We start from the raw sequence: 27764 nt of genomic DNA on the forward strand, positions 1-27764 counted from the left end.
TTATCATTTTTACAAATTCCTTTGTAAAACTACAGTATAGAAATTTTTTTTCAAACGAGCATGTGTGACATGTGTTTATTCAATCTCTTAGGTACTGTGTTGGCTACACCCAACCAACAATGCATCAATAACAAGGGCGAGTCAGCCTAACAGAGGTCTATTGGCTAGGAACAAAGATGACGAAAAGTATTTTCAGGTAATTTGTCTTACATGTTGTGTAGCTGAAACATCTCCACTTCTCAGTAAAAATTTGAGAATATCAAAGGTCCACATTCACTGTTAAATTTACAAGTTATGGTACTGTTAAATGCGGTTCAATACTAATGATAATAATCATGTTGACGAGGGAGGGTATGTATACTGGATGAATCAAACCTCAGCTGAGGAAAAGGGAGGTTGAGTGGGAGTATTGCCTTAGTTATAGTTGGTCTATTTATCATCAGGGTATGGTTAGTGGTAACGTTTTGTAGAAGGATGTCAAGAGATTCTATTTTAGCTAAGAACATGCCCAGTTTCTGAGTTGGAGCATCAGAAACTCTTGTAATTTTTTTTGGTTTGTTTTGTGCTACCTTCTTTACCTTATGAAATAATTCTTGGAACTTTCTCATTTCCTTGTTATTTCCTTTTTTGGATTGTTTTAGCTATTATAAGGTATGATAATCTAGATTATGTTACCTTTCCAGGCTATTCTTGAAGCAAATCCTCAATGCCACAAGCTTCTGATCTTTGATGCAAGACCAAGAATCAATGCAGTGGCCAACCAGGTGTGTACATTCATTTGATGTGCCTGCGTGGAAAAGCCATTACCAACAAAAGCTTGATTTGTATTTATCTTCAGGCCAAAGGAGGTGGATACGAGACAGAAGAGAACTACCAGAATACAGAAGTGATATTTCTGGATATTGCCAACATCCATGTGATGAGAGAGAGGTGGGTTATAATACCATTCACTGTCTGACTGACTGACTGATTCACTCACTCACCCACCCACCCACCCACCCACACCTTGCGCAAGTTAAAGAACATCTGCTTTCCTTATGTTCATAATACTCATCCATTCATTCCTATTATTCTGTACTGATGCATACATATCTTGCAGCTTGCGCAAGTTAAAGGACATCTGTTTCCCTAATATTGATGATACCCACTGGCTGACCAACTTGGAGAACACAAAATGGCTGGATCACATCAAGGTGATAGATAATGATAAAAGAATGATTTAAAAAAAATAGAAAAAAATTCGCTGATTTGAAAGATATACAGATTTTATTCCATGGACCTAAATGTGTAAACTGTTCCCTAGATGATTATGGCGGGTGCTGTTCGTATTGCTGATGCAGTGGACAGATGTAGAACATCAGTAGTTGTTCACTGCAGTGATGGATGGGACAGAACTCCTCAGGTATTAAATAAGGTGTATAATGATCTAATAAACGCCCTCTATCTAAAGAAGACCTCCTGGTCTAATGAACGCCCCCCCCCCCCCCTCTAAGCTTCCTAAGTTTATATTAAACGTCCCTTTCTATTAAAAAAAAGACACCTCTCTATTTAACGCCTCCCCCACCTGCCTTCCCTCCCAGCTTAAAATTTAATACATAGGAATTCCGGTAATATAAATCAAATTCAATTTCCTTCTTGCTTAATCCAAACTTGGCTTCTACTGGTTGAAACTTGCCTAATGTCAAGAAACGCTTGCCACTCAGGCTAAAATTAAACTTGATCATGACTGAGATTAGAACCCCACTGCACTTGGATTTGTTACATTGTTATAGCTTGTACAGTATGCCCCACTCTAATAAACGCCTCCTATCTATTGAACGTCCCCCCTCAGGCTATCGAAATTCAAAAACGCCTGGGCGTTTATTACATCATTTACGGCAGGGGGAGATACAGAGCAGGTGGGGGGGGGGGGGTGGATTGGGTGAAAATCCACCCCCTTTTTGAGTAAAAAAATTGAAAAGTTACTTTGTTTGAAGAGAATAAATGTCTGAGGGACATGAGGGACTGTCCATTTTCCTTCGCCTGCTTGAATTTGCTGAAGTATTGTTAGATCTATGTAGCGACCTACCAAGAACCGCTCGATCAGTTTTAAGCCGTCTATCCCGCCATTATCCACCCCCCATTTTGAAACCCTGGATGAAATGGTGTGCAAACTGTCAAAGTCTTGCACTAGATAGTACATCAATCACAAAATACCTTGCTGTCTTCTCTAGAATTTCTCCCTTGTTTACAACATCTTTTTTGCAGCTTACAGCTCTTGCCATGCTTTTGATGGATCCATATTACAGAACTATCATCGGCTTTGAGGTATGTACCATGTGTTGGCAAACATATTTGTCAGAACACACATTTGTGTACCCTTGACGTTTAGGTACCACAACCATTTGTGTACCCACGCCAAATCCAGCCAATAGGCGTGCATACACACTTGCACAAATTAGAAGTGGATAGATAGCAATAGAGGTGAATGTGCTGGTGTCATGCTAGTCTCTTGGGAAGTGGCTCTCACCTCTGTCATACAACACGCTTGGTCTAGTTCAGAGAACTGCCTAGCGAACTAGCACTTATGTTTTACCTAGTGTCAGCAAATGTCCCTCCACTGTCCGCAAATAGGAGGAAAACACATACTAAATGCGTTTATGATCTCCAGGTGCTGATTGAGAAGGAGTGGCTCAGTTTTGGACACAAATTCAATCAGGTGCAGCATTGCCCCAGTCATGGTTTTACTTTTATCCCGGTTGTGTATGGCCCTGTTTAGCCTAGGACGGTTCTCACCTAATTTTATCCCGGTTGTGTATGGCCCTGTTTAGTGAGGACGATTCTCATCTAATTTTATCCCGGTTGTGTATGGCCCTGTTTAGCGTAGGACGGTTCTCATCTAATTTTATCCTGGTTGTGTATGGCCCTGTTTAGCGTAGGACGGTTCTCATCTAATCTCACCCCGGTTGTGTATGGCCCTGTATAGCGTAGGACGGTGTTTCGCTTAAAATGGCCCAGTTTCGCCTCTGTAGATTGTCTCAAAGATGAGCATATTATTTTGATGGTGTTTGTTCCGAAGTTTGTTTGTGGCAAAGTATAATACAACAAGGGTCGCAATGACTGATTTTGTCAGTTGAAATTTTTTTTAGTTGAAATTTCTAAAATGTCAATCCAGCCTCTTTAATTGTTCAGTCAAGTAAATCCAAAAGTGAATCCAATATCTTACATCGATCGAATTGAAATAGATGCCTCGTAAGCTGTTTACATATATTTTTAGGTAAATTAGTTTCTCCCTGTTCGTCATTGTCTTGCGTCATGCCAGCAACCATTTGAGTCGAAGGTTTGGACGGGCCGCTGACAGGTCAAATAATCGCCATTTTGCAAAATGTCAAGTAGAAGAAGCAACCATTTCCATCGACTGATTTGGGAAAGTTTTGGGATATTTTTTTTTTCGATATAGTAAATAAATTGTAGACTTTTGTTAGATGGCTATTTCTTCTCATAATTCATATATTTAGCAAAACAATAACAAAGTTGTGCCTTTTAACTTTCTTTTGTCTGAGATTCTTGCTCTCTATCCAGCGCTACGGCCACGGAGACAAGAACCATGCCGATGACCAGCGGTCTCCTGTGTTTTTACAGTTCATAGACTGCGTATGGCAAGTTACAAGACAGGTACATAGACTGCGTATGGCAAGTTACAAGACAGGTACATAGACTGTGTATGGCAAGTTACAAGACAGGTACATAGACTGCGTATGGCAAGTTACTAGACAGGTACATTGACTGCGTATGGCAAGTTACTAGACAGGTACATAGACTGCGTATGGCAAGTTACTAGACAGGTACATAGACTGTGTATGGCAAGTTACAAGACAGGTACATAGACTGCGTATGGCAAGTTACAAGACAGGTACATAGACTGTGTATGGCAAGTTACAAGACAGGTACATAGACTGCGTATGGCAAGTTACTAGACAGGTACATTGACTGCGTATGGCAAGTTACTAGACAGGTACATAGACTGCGTATGGCAAGTTACTAGACAGGTACATAGACTGCGTATGGCAAGTCACTAGACAGGTACACAGACTGCGTATGGCAAGTTACTAGACAGGTACATAGACTGCGTATGGCAAGTTACTAGACAGGTACATAGACTGCGTATGGCAAGTTACTAGACAGGTACACAGACTGCGTATGGCAAGTCACAAGACAGGTACATAGACTGCGTATGGCAAGTTACTAGACAGGTACATAGACTGCGTATGGCAAGTCACTAGACAGATACATAGACTGCGTATGGCAAGTTACTAGACAGATACATAGACTGCGTATGGCAAGTTACATGACAGGTACATAGACTGCGTATGGCAAGTTACAAGACAGGTACATAGACTGCGTATGGCAAGTTACTACACAGGTACATAGACTGCGTATGGCAAGTTACTAGACAGGTACATAGACTGCGTATGGCAAGTTACTAGACAGGTACACAGACTGCGTATGGCAAGTTACTAGACAGGTACATAGACTGCGTATGGCAAGTTACTAGACAGGTACACAGACTGCGTATGGCAAGTTACTAGACAGGTACATAGACTGCGTATGGCAAGTTACTAGACAGGTACACAGACTGCGTATGGCAAGTTACAAGACAGGTACACAGACTGCGTATGGCAAGTTACTAGACAGGTACATAGACTGCGTATGGCAAGTTACTAGACAGGTACACAGACTGCGTATGGCAAGTTACTACACAGGTACATAGACTGCGTATGGCAAGTTACTAGACAGGTACATAGACTGCGTATGGCAAGTTACTAGACAGGTACATAGACTGCGTATGGCAAGTTACTAGACAGGTACACAGACTGCGTATGGCAAGTTACTAGACAGGTACATAGACTGCGTATGGCAAGTTACTAGACAGGTACACAGACTGCGTATGGCAAGTTACAAGACAGGTACATAGACTGCGTATGGCAAGTTACAAGACAGGTACACAGACTGCGTATGGCAAGTTACTAGACAGGTACATAGACTGCGTATGGCAAGTTACTAGACAGGTACATAGACTGCGTATGGCAAGTTACTAGACAGGTACATAGACTGCGTATGGCAAGTTACTAGACAGGTACATAGACTGCGTATGGCAAGTTACTAGACAGGTACATAGACTGCGTATAGCAAGTTACTAGACAGGTACATAGACTGCGTATGGCAAGTTACTAGACAGGTACATAGACTGCGTATGGCAAGTTACTAGACAGGTACATAGACTGCGTATGGCAAGTTACTAGACAGGTACATAGACTGCGTATGGCAAGTTACTAGACAGGTGCATAGACTGCGTATGGCAAGTTACTAGACAGGTACATAGACTGCGTATGGCAAGTTACTAGACAGGTACACAGACTGCGTATGGCAAGTTACATGACAGGTACATAGACTGCGTATGGCAAGTTACAAGACAGGTACATAGACTGCGTATGGCAAGTTACTACACAGGTACATAGACTGCGTATGGCAAGTTACTACACAGGTACATAGACTGCGTATGGCAAGTTACTAGACAGGTACACAGACTGCGTATGGCAAGTTACAAGACAGGTACACAGACTGCGTATGGCAAGTTACTAGACAGGTACATAGACTGCGTATGGCAAGTTACTAGACAGGTACACAGACTGCGTATGGCAAGTTACTAGACAGGTACAAGATAACTGATCACTCATAAGAGAAAATCGGAAGCTGGTTGAACCATGACGTTTTTATGGACGTAACGGGCTCATTAATGTTTTTTTTTAAAGTTCCCGTGTGCATTCGAGTTCAACGAGACGTTTCTCATCACGATCCTGGACCACCTGTACAGGTAAACGAGCAATAAAGCGAACAAGTGAGTAATCGAATGAGCGATTAAGAGAACAATTAACCAAGCGAACAAATGATCAATCGAATGATCGATCAAAAGAACGAATAATCAAGCGAACGTGTGCTTGGCGGACGTGTGCAGTCCTGGATTTAACCGCTCATTATTTTATCGTAGGAGGAGGGCTGGGAATAATCCTAATCCCTGCCCCCCCCCTCCCCCCATGGGAAATCTGAGTATTTGGAGCCAACTTCTTGGGTTCGGCGTCATGTCATGGGTTTCGGGCTCCCCGTTAAAAGTTTAAGTCTCCCCCCCCCCCCCCCCCCTTTCCTGTGATAATTTGTAAAGACCCATCTCGCCCATCTCCCGTTCCTTTATACTGATTTTTTTCCTCCACCTGGCTGCATGTTTGGGACGTCTCCCGGTCCCTATAAGTGAGACTTTGGACTGATTTTTTTCTTCCTTTTAGCTGCATGTTTGGGACGTTTCTGTACAACTCGGAGTCTCAAAGGGAGAAGGAGGTAAGTGGGCGTGGCCCTTACATACCGCGAGGTTACCCCTGTAGCGACCATGGCCAACACGTACCGTCGCCATACGTTCGTGGTTTTCAAAACTTGGATTTGTTTGTTGTCAAATATTTTACTTACACGGTTAAAACCACGCGAGAGGCTTTCACGCGCGCTTATAGCTCTCCAACAAAAGTATAACCCGAGAAGGCCTCACGCTAAAGTATCACGCGAGAAGGCTACACGCTAAAGTATCACTCGAGAAGGCTTCACGCTAAAGTATCACCCTAGAAGGCTTCAGGCTAAAGTATCACCCGAGAAGGCTTAACGCTAAAGTATCACCCGAGAAAGCTTCACGCATAAAAGTAACATGCGATAGGTTTTCACGCAGACATTACGCGGTTTTATTGAATACGCGAATGGCTTTTACGTCAAAGGAAACTGTACGTGACGTTTTCACTCTAATAAGACGTAACTGTCGAAATTTTGCGCTATCTTGGTCCAAAAAAGAGTCTGTCAGACGACATTTTGTCATGCAAGCAAAATACCAAGTGCGGAAAACCGTTTTCACCGGTTGATGGTTGAGGTATTCATTTCGATATTTTCGAGTGAAATTGGTTAATAAAGTATAAATGCTTGGTTTTGGATAATTATTCTAAGATTCCTTCAAATAATTTGTCTTCCAAGCTGCATGAAAACATAACAAAGGTGTGACTTACAAGGGCTCTTTAACTGAACGCTCGCCATCTGCCTGGCCTCACGCGTCATCAGCTTGACAAATAATGGCGGCCCACTAAAAGCCTAATAACTCATATTGTCATTATTATCTCGCATCCAACTGCTAGCAGTAACCTCGTGCAAAGCGTGCGGGAAAAAAATGACGATATACTCAAAGACGTCACTCCGCGATCTCCGGTTATTATATCTCGTATACGTGCAGTTGTAGAATGGGGGGGAGGGGGAGGGGGAGTCTTGATTCTGTTACGTGATATGTTTTCTACTCTTTAAATTCATTCTACAGGATGTCAAGACTAGAACTACTTCATTATGGAGTTACATCAACACAAGCGTAAGTGGACTCCTGTCACCTGCCACTTCCACCGGCTGATAAAGATGAGCCTTTGATATATTTTTGTTTGAATTTTGAGTATAAAACTGTTGTTTTAAGATGGCTATCACATAATTTGTCTCCCAATATGCAACGAAAACAATGACAAAAGTGTGAGCAGGGCTCTGCAGCAGCAAGACTTTATTACTCGCCTTTAGCGGCTCAGCGCGACTTAACAGTTCTGTTATCGATTGGCTTAAAGTTGTCCTTTTCTCAAGCGCAGAGAATAGTCAAAACAAAGCATTTCATTAAAATGCAAATGCCCGCCATCACTCTTCATCCCAGTGGGACGCCTTTCCTATTTGTCCCATCCTCCCATTTCTCCCACGGAGCGTTTAAGAATCTTATCTTTATTATCGACTCAGTAAAAAGTCCATTAAGAGATGTCCGTTTTCCCCCACTGCTATTTTATACATCATAGCAATGCTAATCGGAATTATTATTCTTCCATCTACCTCGAAAATTAAAATAAAACACATCTCTCCCATTGAGATTCAATCACAAAGCAACTTCCTACAAACTAATTAAATAAAGATGGAACACTGCTGATTCCATCTAATCCTGCTAAGAAAATCCTCTTTCAAAAGCTTATCATTCCACTTGAAGGTTATTGTTTAGCCAAACCTGTATCCTAGACTCCGCGAGAGGGAATCTAAAATGGCGACTTGTGTCAAGTCTTGGTAACTCCCAGCAACACTGACAAAGCCATGCACGCACCAAAGGAGGGGGAGGGTTGGCACCGGCTAATTTTGCTGCCAAGAAGTGGGTCATTTCTTATTTATGGACCGTCAATTGCTATCCTTTTTTTTATCTTTGCACCGCCTCAGCAAATCCTGGGTACGCGCTTTTAAAACGAAAACTGCGAATACGTTTTCTTAACAAAGGATTTGGGGATTTGGAGAACGCTTTGAAATTTAGTAAAAGGAATACAGTAATTAGCATAAGTGAACACTTGCACCAAGCGTTGTGATCTGCTTATGTTTTATACATCATATTTGAATATAGCGAGCGCGCACAATTAGCCTGGAAATGAACGACTTGTGGAAGAAGGGCTACGCGCGCATTTAGCCTGGAAATGATCGGCTTGTGGAAGAAGGGCCGTGCGCTAAGTCGCAGTCTCGTATGCATGCTTCCTGCGTACGCAGCCGGCATGTCTGATCACTATTTATTGGTTGCTAGATGATGGAATTCAAGAATCCTTTGTACGCCCCTTATCTCCACCAACACGTAAGTATGTATAGAACAACTGATCTAAATAGAACACCCGATCTATATAGAACAACTGATCTACATAGAACGCCCGATCTAAAGAGAACAACTGACCTAAATAGAACGCCCGATCTAAATAGAAGAACTGGTCTACATAGAACGCCCGATCTAAAGAACGCCCGATCTAAAGAGAACCACTGATCTAAATAGAACGCCTGATCTAAATAGAACGCCCAATCTAAATAGAATAACTAATCTAAATAGAACAGCCTATCTAAAAAGAACAAAAGATCTTAATATACAGACTGATCCAAATAGAACGTACTGATCTAAAAGAAGGACTAACACTCTAATATCTTGCTTATCATACAGAAGAGACAGCTTTGGACTATTTGTACCTAGTTTATTTAAGGAGCTTTATTGTTCTTCATGGAGTTTATTTGCTGATCTTTAAGAAATTCGCTCTTTAGCATCTGTGTGTCGTTAACAGTCTCACTCCTCGTTCCAAGGTCCTGTTCCCTGTTCCGAGTTTGCGAAGGCTGGAGTTGTGGACACGCTACTACATCCGCTGGAATCCGCGAATGCAGGCGCAGGTAATGTAGACATTTATTCCTAATCATCATAGAATTCGTCTGAGCTAAGACCTTTGGACGTTTCTTTTAGGAGTCAGAAGAACAACGCAACAGAGATTTGTTCTTTCTGTGTGAGCAGGTAAGAACTGTCTATCTTTCTTTCTGTCCGTCTGACGGTATATGTGTGTGTGTGTCTGTCCGTCCGTCTGACTATCTGTCCCTCTGTGTCCGTCTGTCTGTGTGTCTGTCCATCCGTCCGTCTGTCTGTCCGAAAGTCCGTCTGACTGAATGTCTGTGTGTGTGTCTTTGTCGATATTTCTCTCCGATTGTCTGTCTGTCCGTCCATCTGACTTCTCTGTGTGTCTATTGCATCCATCCGTCTAAACGTTTCTCCTTCTGTGTGTTCGTTTATCTGACTGCCTCTATGTGTCTGTCAATTCATCCGTCCGACTGCCTGTCTGTGTATTTGTCCGTCTATCTGTGTGTCTGTCTATGGCGCTCTTTCTGTCCGTCTTCTTGTCTGGCTTTCACCGTCTTATTGTTTCTTTATCGTCCCAGCTGCGCCAGAAGTGCGAGGAGCTGCAGCAGGAGATTGACCAGCGGATGACGGTTGAAGTTCCGTCCACTCCAGATGCCGTCTCTCTCCACAGCACGAACTCGAACTCGCAATGGGCGACGGCGCAGCTGTAGCTTGGTACCACTGGTAACCCAGATAATCGCCTAAATACCCTAACGGATTGTGATAAGGGAACAGCTGTATTCAAGAAAGGTTGCATACAAAAGTATTTAACTCTAACTGGCTGCGTTAAACGAACTGCTTCCCTGGAAGTTTTGTACAGATAATATTAAATGAACCGCTGTGTTCTCAGGACAAGTTGCTTTTATTGGTTAAGCCTTGTGTTCGTCGTTGAATTTTGAAAACTTTGAACAATAACCTGGAGCAATGTTGGTACGATTTATTCAAGTTCTCGTCCCAGGACTTTCGAGTACTTTGTCATGTGCGTACACTGCTTGGAGCTAGAACAAAGTAGTTCGGGACACGTGAATGGTTGTACTTAATTTATTCCCTTGCGCTTATCTTAATGCTCTAATAAGCGCCGGCGTATTGAATTGTTCCTGTCCCAGGCAAGATGCAGATTCGGGGAAGGCGCTTATTTAAAATTCCGTTTCATCTATAAAGATTATTTTTTTGTTTTCTTAACGTTCAAGGAATAAAAAAATTACCATTTAACAAAACAATGTTTTGGCGGGTAACACTGCTAAATTTCGTTCGTTCATCACTTCTAAACTTACAGTTCCCCTCGTCATTGAAGTCTGTCTAATAAGTGCGACACGTTTAGGCAAGGTGCTGAGTATGGCGCTTACTAGAGCGAGGCTGTACAGGACCCGAAATGATCCCAGGACCCGAAACGATCCCAGGACCCGAAGTGATCCCCAAAAGTACCCCAAATGATCCTGGGACCCGAAACGATACCGAGGAGTCCCCGAAATTAACCCCAAGGAATTGCGGTAATGGACAAAGGAAAAGCAGAAGAAATACTTGAAATTCTTGAAGCATAATTAAGGGTTAACAGCGACTCAATTTCTAAACAACGTGACTTAAAAATATTAAATTCCAATACAATACTTCTATTTATTACATTAGTAGTAGGGTTTTGGCGCAGCTGGCGCAACTTTTTGATCTCCCCAAATTTCATTCCAAAATGGCGCGAAAGTCTCCGCGCACCTCCGCCAAGCCTCGCGACCTGCGCATGCGCGAGTTTGCTAGAGATCTCTTGCACGACCACGCCCACCTGTCAATCACTTTGTCACGTGACGACCACGCCCACCTGTCGATCATTTTGTCAAAAACCTGTCAATCATTTTGTCACGTGACGACCACGCCCACCTGTCAATCATTTTGTCAAAAACCTGTCAATCACTTTGTCACGTGATAGCCACGCCCACCTGTCGATCATTTTGTCAAAAACCTGTCGATCATTTTGTCACGTGTCGCACCTAGGGGGAGCTCGGGGAGGCTATTCTGGTCTAAAGACGTATGGGGTCCTAGATAAAATGACATTAAAGACGGAGGTTAAGATTAGAGATGGTGCGGCTACCGCCGGCGGTTGTTCGGTGCCGGAGGTGAATGTGAGTAACACTGCGGATGCGGGGCCTGAACACTGCTGTTGTAACGCTGATTACTATGAAGACTCAGAATACGGAAGCTTCGACCCCGTTGGGTTTGTGGCCGGAGCGGCGACAATTGTCCTTGGTGTTCTAGCAATGTTAGTCTCCATGCCACGGTATGGCGAAAAAAGATGGGTAAGATACTAGTCCACGAATGAGGTGTGGAGACTTTAGACCGCACCGCCCTCACGCGGACCCCTTCGGAAGTCTTAGCGACCACACACAACACGCCTAGAGGCAGCTCGAGAGGCTAGCATCTTGACTTCACATCTAAAAAGCCTTTGAAAAGTGGCTTAAAGACGTGAACAGTTCAATAAAATGGGGGAACAAACGGTTGAACGTACGGCCGAAGACCGGTCACCACCACCATATAATATCCCCGACGGGCCGGTACCCAGGATTAACGTCCCCACCCTCATGCCGGAGTTTGCACTGTTTGACCGAGCCCTCACCAAATACGAGACTAGTAGAGCCTCCTTGGGAGACGAGGATAGTAGTAACACCCTTTGCAATCATGACGACCTGGTCACAGAAGACGGGGTCACTAGTTGCTTAGAGTGCGGGGAACAGATGCAGCGCGTGATCGCGCACGAAAGAGAATGGGGTTTTTACGGACATTCCGACGGCAAACGGTCTTCGAATCCAAGTCGGGTCCAGGTACGTAGGTCTGAGGATAGAAACATTGACAAGGATGTGGAGAACATGGGTTTTAGCGGGGTAATTGTAGCCAAAGCTAACGAGATATACACTCAGGTGACGAAAGGCCAGATTTTTCGCGGCGACCCACGGAAGGCGATCGTCTTTGCATGCATCTACTACGCCTACAAGATGTCCGGTAAGTGTCAGACACCGAAAACCTTGATGGAAACTTTTGGATTGAGCAAGAAGAGCTGCCTTAAGGGTCTAAAAATCTTTAGTGTTAACGCGCCTAAAGATTACTTACTACATGGAGCGTCTCCCACAGTTGTGCATCACATTCACGACGTGATGGACAGATTCTCGGCGTCCCCCGCACAGAAGGGAGAGGTGGTCCAGCTCTACTACAGATCTAAGAACCGCTCGTCTGAGTTGAATCGCGCTCGCCCACAATCCTTTGCGGTCGCTTTAACCTATTACTGGGTACGGCTAAAGGGGGTCGATATTACACTTAAAAAATTCTCCGAAAGAACGGGCGTCTCCGAGTTAACCATCAGTAGGAAAGCGAGAGAAGTGGCCACAGTCCTGGGTACGCCTGGTGTGGTATGATGTTTCCTGATTTCCAGAGAAATCAGGATTTCCAGAAAACTGTCAGTTCGGAGTAGATGTGAATTAACACGTCTAAAAAAATTCGAAAAAAGTGGTTTAAAGACGTGGATGTAATAACAAAATGGATATGCAAAGTGCTGGAAGTCTTACAAATCTCACCGTGGAGGATCAAGCCGCCACCTTAGCGAGGTGGGGAGCCGCAGACTTTGACGCCGTTATGGAGCGCGCGGCGTGGGAGGGGTGCGTCGAGACCGTGAGGTTGTGTAAGAGTTGGGGTGCGACGGATTTCGAAAAGCCGATGGTCAGGGCCGCAATGAACGGCCACGCCGAGATCGTTAAGATGTGTTGTGAGTCGGGCGCCTGTGACTTCATGTATCCAGCGTCCATGGCCGCGAAAGGCGGGCACGTAGAGGTTTTGAAGGTGATGGGCGAGTATTGTGCCGACGGAGGAGAGGCCATGACCGAGGCCATGGGTGCTGCGGCGGCGGAAGGTCAGGTGGGGGTTGTTGAGTTGTTGATAGATCTAGGTGCCGATGTCGATGTCGGTTGGGCCACCGCTGAGGCGGCGTACAATGGTCACGTTGAGGTTCTAAAGTTGCTGAGAGAAAACTTCAGCGAGTTTGACCCGGACTATGCTATAACACCAGCCACCGAATCTGGCAACCTCGAGGTCGTCAGGATGTGCTTGGAGTGGGGCGCGACCGATCTCATTGTACATATGAACTACGCGCGATTCTTAGGTCTACACGAGATTCTCGCGGTGATACGTGCAGCTTGGGGGTGGAGTCTCGTGCATGAGGAGCTCCCGGAGAAGCTACACAAGGTGAGATTCCGTAGAAAGCTGGAGGACGAACTAATGCCAGTAGCTTGGCACCCAGACAGGTTTTGGGATTGGTGCATGGATGAGCAAGAGAAGGGAATGTTGGAAGAGTGTTTCGCCAGGTAGACGTCGGCCGGCTAGGAGGGTGAGTATCGAGGCGTGAAAAACTGAAAAGTGATTTAAGGACATGACCGGTTTGATAGAAATGGAGAACCAAACGGTGAAAGACCCGAAAGTATCCCCCGTAAAGCGAACAACGGATTATAAGTGTCTTCATGGTAGAGTGAAATATTATTGCAAAGATTGTCACGGATCGCAAATCTGCCCTCACAACCGGAGAAAAACGCGGTGCAGAGAATGTAACGGCGGTAGCATTTGTGAGCACAGACGAGCAAGATATGTCTGTAAAGACTGCAAGGGGAAAGGGATGTGTGGACACGGCAAACAGAGACCCTTTTGTAAGTTATGCGGAGGGTCTCAAATATGCGAACACGATAGACAAAAGCACCATTGCAGAACGTGTAACGGAAATTAGCATTGACCCACTCAGTTTTGTAACGCGTCTCACGTTACAAAACACATACATTCCTAATCGCCCTAACAACTAGCGATTCTGAAAATAGGTTTTGTATTTACATTGGGAGTTCGCGGTCGCCAGGGTGGTCTGGTATGCAGTCTATTGTTTGGCACGTGAACAGGTATTGTCTTCTTGCGGTACGTCACATCCGTCCACATGCACCCCGCATGTTACCGGAATAGATACCAAGCTAAACCAGCCGTAAAGGCTGTGATCGTGGCAAGGTTAGTTTCGTGCTGTGTGTTCGTGGGTTTAATCACGTCCGGCTTTGGGTTAGTTTTCGCCTCCGGTTCCGGTTTGTGAGCCGTGACTGACTCGGTATGAGGTAACACAATCTTTGAATGACCCATATTATGTTTTGGGATCGTTTTTATCTCGTTATTTATCGGATTCAACCCCAGTTTCATATCTGTGGTGGCTTTTTGTAACTTGTTATTATAGCCAGCGATCGAAGTGTTGTTATTTATCACAAGATACGATGGACTTAACCAACAGCCGAGGGCGAAAGCCAGGTCTAGTTTTTGTCTCGCCTGTTGTAGAGCAAACTGATACCGTTGTATACTTTTCGATATACTGTTTTCCACCACCGCGCTTTCAAAGAGTTTCGTGAAGACCTGTTTCGTTTCCTGAGCTGAACCGCTATCACCGACGATTGACGACCGGGTCTGAACTTGCGCGCCTAGAATACAGTAGACAAAGGCTTCGATGCTCTGGTTTATCCTAGACAACCCAGCTTTGGTTAACCCCATTGATTTTTCCGGAAAGAACCACTCATACTGAAACCCAGTTCTAAGGTCTTTCAGGTACTCGATCTCAAAGTGATTCATGTGTTCGTGGTCGCTTTTGGCAGCGTCCCATTCGTCGTGTAATTGATCAATGGTGCCATAAGGCTTATACTTGTCGTTAGAAGATGACAAGCCGTGATAATCATAATTATAAACGTTCCCTAACCCGTGATTTATCGGTCTGAGGAACCGGAAATCGTCACCAGTTCGGAATTCTGTTCTTAGTTTTTGGTAAGCCGCTTCGCTGTAAAAGTTTTTATTCCAACTAAAGAGCCTATCTTTTGGAAGAGGGCATTGTAGCTCGTTTAATATTCGTCTGATAGTGAAAATGATGTGAAATCTGTAGAATGACCCCACTTGAGAGTCGTCAATCATGTCACGCGTCACACCACATCCAGCAGTCGCGCAAAACATAGCAAAATTTAAGGCTTGACTCCAATAACTGAGGTTTGGGGCGTCGAGCCACCTACTAGCCTCCTTTGCTGTTCTGAATACTAGCAAGCTGTCGGTGAATATGTCCCTAAAAACAAAGTGTGTCTTCACCTTTGGTGTTATAAAAACATTAAAAGAGACGTAATTATTTCTCGTAGGGTTTTCGTCCCACGGCAATATCTTGTACTCTGCACGCGCGTCTAGTCTGTATTGTTTTGGGAACCCAAACAGTTGCTGGATCGTTTCCTTGTATGCTTGTGTGTCGTCGGCGACTAGAAAATCCTGGATATTCTCGGGTTTCCAGCTATTACCAGGGAAGTGATATAACGTTTTGACTAGATTCCCATTCTTGTCGAATGGATCGTATTCGTCCCCATTGAAAACGAATTGCACATTGCCGTGCTCGTCGGCAGAGAACCTGAAGCGTGAGTAGTAGGGGTACCTTTTCACAAATTCTGTAAACTTCATCTTATATGACATATAAGATGTTTTTAAATCAGTCCTTTACGCATCTCAATTCATAGATCCATCCGACGGGAGTTCTCTCGTACAGAAATTTCACCGAGCGGGTCGACTCGCCAGGTCTTTCAAAATCTCTTCTCTTACTGTTTCCCTCAGCTTGGTAATGTTTACGTTTTTTTCGTCCTCTCTTACCGACTTTTGACGGATCTGGAGCTTTAGAGCCTCAAACTTGTCCACCTCGTTCAAGATTAAAGAGAACTCTTCGTCTGATATTTTGTTGTCTTTTAAAGCTTTAGAGACCAGGTCGCGTATGCTATTTACTTTTGCCTTTGCCATCGCCGCTGTTTGGTCGTGCTTGGAGACTTTTTGCGACAGCCGTTTAGAAACCGCCGCACAGCCTACAGAGGTGAGACCGAAAACACCAGCCAAAGCACCCAACGGAACTCCAACGATGATGCCCAAACCTGACAGAGAAGTCCCCAAACCACTAGACCCAAGAATGACGGATAAGAGTCCTAAGACCACACTTAACTTTGAAAACACGCTCTGCCCTCGTTTATACTTTTTCCTCACGTTCTCGTAATGTTTAACTTCTTGCTCCAAACTTCCCAAAACATCGTGGGTCTTTTGGAGTCTGAAGTTATCACCCGAGGGGCTGACCCCTCGGGGTACGTTCGGGTAGATCGAGTTGTACTCTTCCATAGCTTTATTATGGGGAGAGTTTATTCTTTAAGTAATTTCTAAGATTAGACGTATCGGGTAGAGACCGCGCTCTATTGTGTTTCCGTCACCGCCCTTTATACTAAGACGGAGACTACTCACGTAACCGACTGATGTGGTACTAATCCGTACCGGATCGCTTGGATTGAGGTATATCTTTCCTTCATCAAGTTCTACACTTGCTAGGATTTGTGAGGGCGCCCCTTGTTGGAGGGAGTCGGACGCGTTCACAAGATCGCAGTGGATAAAAATAGCCTCGTGACCTATCATCTTTATCTCGTGGCGAGTGTTTGCTTCCAGCTCCCTGGTCTTGAGTCCTAACAGGCAGGCGAGCGGCTCATTCAACACGACGTTCCGATGAACTTCGAGTGACGAGTCTCTAATAGAGACTGACTTTTCACCAAGACGCATACCCCCATCTATTTGACGTTTTAGCGTCTCGATCGTATACTGCCCCGCGGGGATCCTAAGGATAATGTTCTCACCGTTGGAGACCGTTCCCTCGCTTGAGAGACTGTTACAACGATTATGAAACGCACATCCTCGCAGCGCGATAAACCGCGGCTTTTCAATAGGGTGTTCTAAATAGACGGTAAAGTCACCAACGTTCCCTTCAATGTAGAGTAATACCATTTGTTATGATTTCCGTCTCCTTTTAAATCGTTCTACGAAATACAGGACGACAGCGACGATGAGAAGCCATGCGTTTTTAGCTAAAAAGCCAACAACTTCACCTGCCGTTCTAAAGATGAAACTAGCTATCGCACCAACCATTCCTGGGAGTATTTCTCCTAATTTCTTGCCTATTGTTTTAAGACCGTCTCCAACGCCTTTTACAACACTTGTCAAACCCGTCTTCAGGTTAGAGACGATAACACCGATAACAACACCCACAGCGGTAACGACAGCAGCGACTGTAAATCCGTATTTCTTAAAAATCGCTTTGACACGATCTTTCAACGGCATTCTCTCTTCAAGATTTTCTCTCTCCAATTGATTCTCTTCCAAAGTCTCATCTATGACAGAATTTCTTTCGCTGAGCTCTTCATTTTTACGATCTATAGCTCTTAGTCTTTCTTGGTTAGTTGTTTCACTTCGTTCCTCATTATTTTTTCTCATTTGCTCGGTGTTTCTCTCTTCTTCTTCTCTGAGTGTATTACCTGTAGCGTCTAGTTCATCGAGTTGAATCTGAATTTGCTTGTACTTTCCGGATCTGATTTTGTCGTCAACACTCTTCCGCACCGTTCTATCCTCATTATACAACCTTTCTGGTCTAGTCCAACCACCTTTTCTCGCAGAATAGAAGGAAATGAATTGTTTCCCTCTTTCATCCGTTGAAATCTGAACTAAATTTTCATCAAGATCTGGATATTTCGATAACAAAAGGTCTACCCTAAGTGCGTCCGTTGAAGAAGAACCCCCCATATTCTGTAACTCCATGTACTCGGGGACAGCCTTCCCAGGGTTTCGTGTTTTCCATAAATCACGCAACCTCCCTATCACGTGGCTTGTAGCTCTACCGAATCTAGTTGAGATCCTTTTAATCCATGGTTCTACTCCCTCATCATCGTTTGGAAGAAGAGAATCATATTCTTCGTCCACGGTAGTATTCAAATCTTCTCTACCTTCTTCTGTTGTGGGATCAAAATCTATATCCATTTCTTATTTTGTTTGAAAATAAGAAATCTTTAAGTCGTGCCGGCTCATATCCACCTACTCGCTACATAGCCAAGAGCTAACATTCCACCTCCAACATATGCCATCTCTCCCATCTTTTGGTTGCTACTTGGTCTGTAGTAATCTGAGAGCTCAGGCTCTTTCAAATCAAAATCTGGATGTGTTTGAGCGTATAGTTTGAAAGCCTGATCGGTCTCCTTATCATTCTGGTCTGCACGAAGTTTATTATTATATTCTTCCCCCAACCAATCCTGATATTCCTGTCGTTTTTTCTGCCAATCACCCATTGCTTGTTGATACTTTTCAAGCGCTTTATCGTGTCTTATTTTTTCTTTATCAACATGAGTAGCGTCAGAAGATAAGTATCTCGCTAGGTAACTCCCTCCAACGAATGCCGTCGCATTAAGAATAGCTCCACCAATCATAAATGCTATACTCGCCATTTATTAATCAATCTATAAGATCTTTAAGTCACCTACAGCGGTTTTGGCAAAATCTTTTGTGTTTCCAGATAATCTTTCAGATACATACTACCGGACAGGACAGCAACCCATTTAGCGTAGTTTGTAACACTTGACGAAGGGTCGCTGATGAATGACTCTTTCATAGCCTTTTTAGCAACATAACCCATACCGGCGGCTAATCCGATGATGACTGCTGAGTCGGTGATCGTTTTCACAAGTTTGTTTTCAGTTGACATGATTTTATTTATTACAGATTCAGATAATCTTTAAATCACAACATTCCTATTTTTGGCGTCGCGTTCGGGAGGCTAGCCCCTCGGGCGGCAGGCCTCTCGAAAGTTTCAGTCTCGTTGGCGTTGATCTTAGGCGTCTTTTTGTAAAAACGCATATACATATCCAATGCGGTGAGCCCTATTCCGACTAGAGCCAGTACAGTTGTAAACGATAGCTCTGGAATCCAAGCGTCCGAGAGGCTATCCCCTCGAGCTCCCTCTTGGTGGGGTGTCTCTGCTCGTGCAGCGTCTTCTGAACTCGCCTCCGCCTCGCGTTTCATCTCCCTAGCAAGTGCTTCTCTACACCTCCTATTATATTCGGCAACTCTCTTACCAGAAGCGACTTTTATAGGATCTTTCTCCTTAGCGGCACTCTTCTTCCTGGGGGGAGGGTCCTTTGTGATTTGCTCAACCTCTTGATTTTCGTCAGACATGATTCTTTACTCTGGATAAAGAATCTTTAAATCACATCATGCTCAAGAGCTTGCTCAGGTGTGCTCAAGAGCTTGCCCAGTTGTGCTCAAGAGCTTGCTTAGACGTGCTCAGGTGTGCTCAAGAGCTTGCTTAGGTGTGCTCAGGTGTGGTCAAGAGTTTGCTCAGTTGTGCTTGAAACTTCTTGAAGTTTGTTGGAAGTCTCCTGTGAAGGTGTTAGTTTAACATGCTTAGCGACCCGAAAGAGGGCACTAGCAAGTGCTACCATCCTTCCTCCCTTCAATACCAAGAGACCTGCAAAGTTTGACAATTCGCGTTTAACCAACTCGTCGTTCTGTAAGTCTTTGCTAAGCGCTTCGGTGTCATCTACAGGAACCACGTAGGAAATGACTTGAGACACCACTTGAAGTGCTGATTCTACTAATCCATCAGTAACTTGTTTGCCTAAGACAGTCTGGTAGCGAACAAAGTACTTTTCGACGTCTTTCGCCGAGAGCTTCTTGATATCCCCTAAACTCATGTCCACACCAAGAAATTCCTTCGTAGTCCCAAGAGATGCGAGAATAGCCAGCGATTCTCGTTTGACTTCAACATCGTCTTCGAGAGGCTCACCCTTCGAGCTCCCCTTAGACTTAGGCTCCTCTTCCATATAATCCTCAATGCTTGCCATCTTATTTTGTAAGTAGACCAAGATGTTTTTAAACCACTTCGAGGGGTCAGCCCCTCGAGCTCTCACCGCGTGGCAGGAATCTCCAAATAACGTTGGAATGGATGTCGTAGGCAGAAACAGAGTCTGGAATACTTTTCAGTTTTCAGCAGTTCTACAAACTTTTTACGAGTCTCGACGTCTAAGTCACCCCCATAATCTTCAAACAGTGTTTTGGTACCGATTTGAGATGGATTATGGAATGTAACCACACAGGCGACGTTATCACGGAAGGGCTTTGCTATGGATGTTAATTGTTGCGTCAATACCCACACTGATAATCCTTCGTGTCTCCCTGAGAACGCTAGATTGATAAACTTGTTCGAGCGTTGCTTTAGATCTTTCGATACAGCACAGTCATCCAAAACGAGTAACGTATTTGTACCAGAAAATAGCACCGCACAATCTGTTAGTAACTCGTTAATCTCATCGGTGTTACTAGCATCCGGCGATAATACCAAGAAACGTTTATCTCCGTGAGCAAATCTACGATAGGACTTGTTTTTCGCATAAGTCGGACAAATCAACACAATGTATTCAAACACATGCCGGAACGGCCCTCGGAGCTGTTCCGTGAGGTACTTTGTCTTCCCACAATTAGTAGGCCCTGTGATAATACAATGAAAAGGAACTTTTTCCCGTAATTCTTCCATTCTTTTTGTATTATCACACAAGTCCTTTTTAATACATGATTGCTCTCAAATTCGAGTTCATAACCTCCATCAACGCGTCGGCTACTACAAACATGTAGCAGGTGATGTTTCCCGTTCCTCCAACTTTTCGTTTCATTTCTAGTTTTACTCCGTCCCGCGTGTTGTTCAAGACCAGACCTCCTCCGTGAATGCTGTTATCTGGATGTGCCCTCAAGTCGACCCACAGAGCAAACTTGTTATTAGCGTAAAAATCCTTTTGCTTAACACCCTCTCTACCGAAACGTTTCTTTACCGACTCCCAGAGGTCTGGCGGTGTCATCCCCTTGGAGTAGAGACGGTTTGGCATGCCATCCACATTAATGTTGATCGATGTGATACTTGGATTGACAAACTTTTCGGAATCCCTTGCTCCTCCTGTGTAGCTCTCTGTGAACAGACATAATATCCCTGTCATTGACCTCCTCGGCAGATTGATGTGCTCGTTTATGACACCATCATTAGGTTTGGAAATGGTGAACGTTTTGTGGAGAATGACGTTCTCGTAAAAGAATCCTCTACCAACCTGATAAGCTGACAACGCCTCACGAGCCAAGTATTCACTTGAGATGCAAGCATATTCCAACTCGAGGTTTGTGATTGTGTACGTTGGAGTCTTGACCGTGTCAGCATAAACAACGACGTCGGAAACTGGGGCTAGAGTAATTTCAAAGATTAGCGGATGAGGTAACGCCTTTGGATAAAAGACTCCATGCTCGCCGAGAATAGGATGGTCGAGTGGAATGCAGTACTTGGTGTTGTGAACTGCTGCAAGAGCTACTTCCTTAGCATCTGATGTCGCTTTATCACCTGCATTTGTCCTGAGCTTCCTCATGTTTTCAGAGGAGATACCTTGTCTTATTCTATCCTCACGATCTTCAGCTTGTAAGTATAAGTCGTGATAGGTTTGAAAGAGATCGTATCTTTGAGTATCCTGTAGTGTTTCTCCACCGAAGAGAATCTTGAGCCTTGACACTAGGTTTCGACCAACGTTGTTGATGAGAGTATTATTCGCGTGTCCTGCGACGTTTAAGTCAAATAGTAAGGATACACTACCTGGAACAATCACTACATTTTCAGCAAGTTTTGGAATATTTATATAGAGGGTTTCTCCAGGACTTGCCGATGAGGGATTGAATGTAATCCGATTCAGCGACGATTCCGCTTTCAGGCCGAAGGGTTCCCGTGGGATCCTGTTTGGGTTAATTTTTTCTGATATCGCTTGTGCCATCTTTTATTTTAAGAAAAGAGAGATAATCTTTAAATGAGTAACGAAAGCAGGTTATCAAAAATATACTATTCCACCGATGGGTACTGGAAAGGGTATTCGGCTATTTCTAAGTTAGCTAGTGCCGCTAAAGTCAGTGAAGCCGAGGCTAAGAAGTGGCTTGAAAAACAGGCGTTGTGGCAGATCTACCTCCCAGCCCCAAAGTATGTCCCCAGACCGCATTGGACTGTGAATAAACCTAATCAGATTCACCAAGCCGATCTGTTGTTTATGCCCCACGATAACGTAGGCAGAAAAACCTACCGTTACGTGTTGGTCGTGATTGATATTGCCTCGAGATATAAAGATGCAGAAGCACTGACTACCAAGGATTCGAGTGGAATTGCTAAAGGGTTTGAAAAGATATACTCCAGAAAACTTAAATGGCCTCATACGGTGATTGTCGATCCGGGGACAGAATTTAGGGGAGAGGTAACGAAGATTATGAAAAAGAAGGGGGTTACCATCCAGCGAAGCGAAGCTGGGAACCATCGCGCACAGGCTTTTGTCGAACGCGCCAATAGAACACTGGCGGAGAGGTTGTTTTCTCATCAGTATGCTCAAGAAATGATTAGTGATGATCGATCTAGAGTTTGGGTGAAACGATTGCCAGATGTTTTGAAAACTCTGAATAGTCAACCCATAAGAATCACTGGCAAAGAGCCTGCAAAATCTATTGGTTTGAAAGAGGTTGATATTGATCCTCCAACGTATAAGCGGCCTGTTGGACTTGATGAAGTTAGACTACCACCGGGGGTTAGAGTTAGATATCTATTAGCTCCTGGAGAAGAGGAAGGAGGTGAACGCAGACGAGCCACAGACCCCATTTGGAGTTTGAAAGTGTTTGATCTATCACGCAGTGTTGTTTCGGTTGGGCAGCCTGTGTTGTATTACCTCTCCGAAGGTGCTCCAAGGAGGTCGTTCGTTAGGGAAGAACTTCAAGTCGTCCCTGAAGATACTGAGCCACCACCTAATAGCGTTCTGAAATGACCGTGAGCGAAGGTGTGAATACCATCATCACAGATGACCCGTTTATCATCCTCATGAGATAGAGCGACCTTGTTCACCGTTTCAGTGTAAACATCATGCTTATGACTTCTGATGACATTCATAAGTCTCATCTGAGGTTTCTTACCAAATAAGCAATCCTTGTAGTCATCGAAACCGATGCTCTTCTTGACGACTGCTCTCTTGACGCCCTTGCATTTCTTTTCTTCTTTACCTTCATCCATCTTGTACGAGTAAAGTTTGGCCCTCAGTCCTACAAATTCTGTGATTTGCTGACCCCCAGCCTCATCTTTAAACATTCCGATGACTTTCTTGTTCACACCCACCTCAATACCAGATGGGTGACCCTTCGGAAAGTTGCTGGTGTCGAACGTGGACCTCACATCCCCGCTGATGTCCTCGTAAAAGTCTTTCGTCTCGATCTCATACATCAGGCTGTCAGTATCAGTGAATAAGAGCTTTGCATCCTCACCGTACTTGGGCTTGACGAAGTTGTAGTGGAAATCGTACATGAGCGTCTTACTCAGGTCCAGAATGGACATGCCCAAGTAGACAGGCTTGTTGAAGATCAGCTTTGTCTTCTTCATGTGGATGGCGGCTAGATTCTCGCAAAAGATGGTGCGATGTTGATAGTTCGGCTTTGATATGAGCTTCTTGGCCTGCTTCTCGTCCGTCACCAACCGAATGTCCACCCTGTTCCTAATGTTCTCCATAGTCTTACCAAAGACGGAGTTGTTCATTAACTTGAAAAAATCTTTCTCAAAATCGTTTGTCGCCTTGGCTCTCAGATCGGTGTTCAAGTCAATGTAGGGCCCCAGCCAAGCAGACTCCTCAAAAGTGACACCCCTGTGAATCTTAGTGACTTTTAGCCCAAAACTCACATAAAGTCTCAGAGTCTCATGGTGGATAACGTACTTTGTCTTGTCGTTAAGGTTGGGGACCAACTTGTCCACATTACCTAGCCCGATAGATTCCGGGGCTAGTGGGTAATCGTTGTGTAAGTCATGTAGGTGGTGAGGGTACTCCAAGTCAACCTCCAGAATGCATGGGCGGTCTCTCCAACCTGACATCTCTTGGTCACCCATCCACCTGAAACCGTGAGTCGGTAAAGGGTTGCTCATCGCCCAGCCATACAAATTGTTAGCATCAAGGTAGGTGATATATTTTGTGGGTAGGTCAGGGTCATACTCCTTCATGTAAGGGTTATTTGCCTCCCCATGTCTGTTGCTTATCATGGAGACACCCCCACGGATGCCCTTCTCAATCATGAGCAGCATGTCATAGTCCGTTAGAAGCTCTAGCCTCACCTTGGTGGTCTTCAACGCTGCATCCCAAGCCAACCCTGGCGCTGTGTAGTACCAAGCGGGGTCCAGACCGTAATTCTTGAGACAAACGTCCCTAAAGTTCTCGAAAACGTCAGCTAAAAGCAACACATCCGACTCTAGGTACAGATTGTGGTAATCCCTCATGGTCCCCATCCCAAAGACCTCCCACACTCTCCGCACGTGCAGGTGATCCTCCTCCGATATGTCGGTGTCGTTAAGTTTGGAGTGGAATGCCTCTCTCTGTGGGAGCTGTGTTGCGTCGAGCTTGCTAAAGCCGTCGAACCAGTCGTAAGGGAAAACACCCTTCCTCAACAACAGCTGGAGCTCCTCCCCCTCATAGTACTCCGCCAGGTTTTTGAAGCACTCCCTTGACATATTACCCACTAGACTGTCGAGACTGGCCGACATAAACCTGAAACTGTCGATAAATCTGATATCACGTTTAACATCAATCTTGTTGCCCTCCTTGTTCGTGAAACTGTCGACTACAATCTGTTTTGTGAAAGAAATATACTTTTCCTCGTTATTAGGTATACAGTTTATTTTACCTTCCGATGTACCAAGGTTCTTGATAAATAGATGGCTGTCGTACCCAGACAGATTGTGAAAGATAACAGGAAAGAACTTTGGAATTTTGTGATCTAAGTTGCATGCGTTGTGAGCAGCACCTCTGTACTTCCCTGTAAGGTGGCAATGGTCTAAAACCTTGTCTTCCCCTAATCCACCCTCACAGATGTGGCAGTGAGTGGCGTCGTTATAGGCGATTTTGTCCTTCGGAGTCATTTTCACCTTCTTAGGGAACCTGAACTTATCGTAAATTTTCTTAATGTCTGACTCCAAAGACTCTACGAAAAGCTGTGGGATATCTTCGTCTGGAGATTCAGCTGTGTATCGTACAAGCTCGGGTGGGGATATATCTCCGTCGAAACACTTGATGAGATAGCAGAAACCAGACGGTTTGTGTTTCTGGTATTGCTTAGTGAAGCTTTTACTCCCATCTGGGGAGCATGTGTCTATATTCTCTGTGAAGCTCTCAAAGTCGGCATAGACAACAAAGGGGACACGCATTTTTCTGTTGTAGTTTTTGAATTTAATGTGGGGTAGATTTCCATCCTTATCTATCTTAGGCATCTCTATTCCAACCGCTTCATGATTGCCGCAGCATTCAGAATGTTTTTCTAATGATTGTTTGCACCGAAACGAGTTCAGACATCTACAGCATAAAAAACGAGTATGATGAAACTCATCAATTTGAGTAGATACTAATCTCATCATATTCTTTATCCAGCAGTAATGATTCGTCTCATCATCCGAGATGAGAAGTAAGTTGATCGCATTATCTGGATCCTTCTCACTGATTCTCAATGGATATATTTTGGTTTCGTATCCAAACACATTAACCGTATACTGGTTCTGTTTCTCGAACTTGTCAATCTGTTTTAGTGAGACGGGGAACTCTATCCCTGACCAGTCGAATTTCTCAGAGTTCTCTATCATTTGTTTACTGAACCTTTGAGGATCTTTCTCCCTAGGATACACAGCAGAGGTTACTGCCCACTTGAAACATTCGTGATCATTCTCGTTCTTAACATTGATGATCGCCTTCTTAGACGCTAGTTTCGGCGGCAGCGGAATATAGGAAGACCCAGAAAGCGGTTCAAAGGGATCTATGTTGATGTCAAAGTATTCCACTTGGTCAAACTGCCATCCGGAGCCTTGCTTCTGGAACAGCTCAACTAATCCGAGTAAATAATTTGTCATCGTATCGAACAAATCAGAGAGATCAGTCGACTCTGTCACAATCTCGGGCTTTTCTGTATGAAAATATCCCAGTTCTTCTTCGATCTGAGCTGTAGCCGGATCCTCTTTTATAAACCCGCAAGTAAAGATAAACTTCACTTTGATAGGCTTTTTTTGTTGACTGATGAGCTCTAAGACTTTCGGTTTGATTCTGGCGATGAATGTCTTGGGGTCGTAACCTCTCTGCCCGGCTATTCCGTGGGTTTTAAGATACCCCTTCAACGCCGTCTGTTGTTCCTTGGGTGTGAAGCGATCTTCCACCTCCTCGTGTAGACGCTTAATCCTCTCCTTCAGACGTTCGACCCGTTTATCTGCAGCCTCTTTGACGGTCTTTTTGACGGGCTCGGGGACATAAGATAGTATCCAATCCACAAACTTGTCTAACTCGCTCTTGATCGAGTTGGCCGCCCTGTTTGCAAAATGCTTGAGTGATTGGACGCGGGAACTCCGTGGGGGTTGGGAGGGTTTTAGAATAGGGACATTAATCTCAGGTACCGGGCCGTCGAGAATACTCTCCGACGTGTTGGACGGGGTAATGCGGGGTGGTCGTGGCAGCCCTTTGACAAGTTTGGGTAAAGGAACCCGTCGGGGTGGTGGTGGTGGTGACGTGCTGGTCAGCGCCCCGACGAGCTCGTCTCTCCGCATCCAGTAATATCTTGGGATACCCCGCTCCTTGGCGAGGGCTTTCAGATCTTTCACCTTCAGGTTCTCCATTTCTATCAAACCAGCCATGTCTTTAAACCACTTTTCAAAAGCTTTTTTTTAGATGTGAAGCTTAGAGGTTAGCCCCCTCGAGCTCCCCCTAGATGCGACACGTGACAAAATGATTGACAGGTTTTCGACAAAATGATTGACAGGTGGGCGTGGCTATCACGTGACAAAATGATTGACAGGTGGGCTTGGTTATCACGTGACAAAGTGATTGACAGGTGGGCGTGGCTATCACGTGACAAAGTGATTGACAGGTGGGCGTGGCTATCACGTGACAAAGTGATTGACAGGTTTTCGACAAAATGATTGACAGGTTTTTGACAAAATGATTGACAGGTGGGCGTGGTCGTCACGTGACAAAGTGATTGACGGGTGGGCGTGGTCGTGCAAGAGATCTCTAGCAAACTCGCGCATGCGCAGGTCGCGAGGCTTGGCGGAGGTGCGCGGAGACTTTCGCGCCATTTTGGAATGAAATTTGGGGAGATCAAAAAGTTGCGCCAGCTGCGCCAAAACCCTACTACTACATTGCCCGGCGTTAAACACATAAACAGAGTCCAAAACAAATACACAACTTTCAATTGCTACTGAAAGGAATACAGCATAAACATAGCACAGCTTTGCTCAGATCAACCAAACTCTCGACCTTCCATCACACTCTAAACATTTTGCGGTTCCGACACATGACTCTCATTTCCGGTAAACATCACCCCTAAAAATTAATATTCATTTGACAACCAAACATGTATTTCACCACGAAATTCTTGTTTACACGAGCGAATATTTACCGACACATTATATTTAGGCAGCCGGTTTGGCCGAGAAGATGGAACGACAAAAGCACACTGAGTAATACACTCGAACAACCAACCCATCTACTACCGATGCAAAATATTAAGAGGATGTGGCATTTGTTGAAAGCAATATTATGTGAGTTTTGAATTTCCTCATGTAGTCGTG

The 27764-nt window shown here is 44.5% G+C and overlaps 2 protein-coding genes across 2 annotated transcripts in view; both read left to right on the plus strand.

Annotated features, from left to right (window-relative positions):
* Positions 1 to 10292, plus strand: part of LOC5516409 (myotubularin-related protein 2) — a 17581-nt gene extending 7289 nt beyond the window's left edge. The window contains exons 11-25 of the mRNA XM_048733894.1: positions 92 to 196; positions 684 to 764; positions 839 to 930; positions 1100 to 1193; positions 1304 to 1402; positions 2248 to 2307; positions 2651 to 2698; positions 3562 to 3654; positions 5793 to 5854; positions 6321 to 6372; positions 7379 to 7426; positions 8645 to 8692; positions 9184 to 9267; positions 9338 to 9385; positions 9805 to 10292. Of these exons, the coding sequence (XP_048589851.1) occupies positions 92 to 196; positions 684 to 764; positions 839 to 930; positions 1100 to 1193; positions 1304 to 1402; positions 2248 to 2307; positions 2651 to 2698; positions 3562 to 3654; positions 5793 to 5854; positions 6321 to 6372; positions 7379 to 7426; positions 8645 to 8692; positions 9184 to 9267; positions 9338 to 9385; positions 9805 to 9936 (1146 nt within the window). The 3' untranslated portion in view covers positions 9937 to 10292. The remainder of the gene's footprint in view (positions 1 to 91; positions 197 to 683; positions 765 to 838; positions 931 to 1099; positions 1194 to 1303; positions 1403 to 2247; positions 2308 to 2650; positions 2699 to 3561; positions 3655 to 5792; positions 5855 to 6320; positions 6373 to 7378; positions 7427 to 8644; positions 8693 to 9183; positions 9268 to 9337; positions 9386 to 9804) is intronic.
* A 1441-nt stretch (positions 10293 to 11733) lies between these two features.
* Positions 11734 to 12660, plus strand: LOC125573137 (transcription initiation factor IIB-like). The gene has a single exon (XM_048733488.1). The coding sequence runs from the start codon at positions 11734 to 11736 to the stop codon at positions 12658 to 12660; it is 927 nt and encodes a 308-aa protein (XP_048589445.1).
* The last annotated feature ends 15104 nt before the right edge of the window (positions 12661 to 27764 follow it).

Source organism: Nematostella vectensis, chromosome 10 (genome assembly GCF_932526225.1).
Source record: "Nematostella vectensis chromosome 10, jaNemVect1.1, whole genome shotgun sequence".
NCBI lineage: Eukaryota > Metazoa > Cnidaria > Anthozoa > Actiniaria > Edwardsiidae > Nematostella > Nematostella vectensis.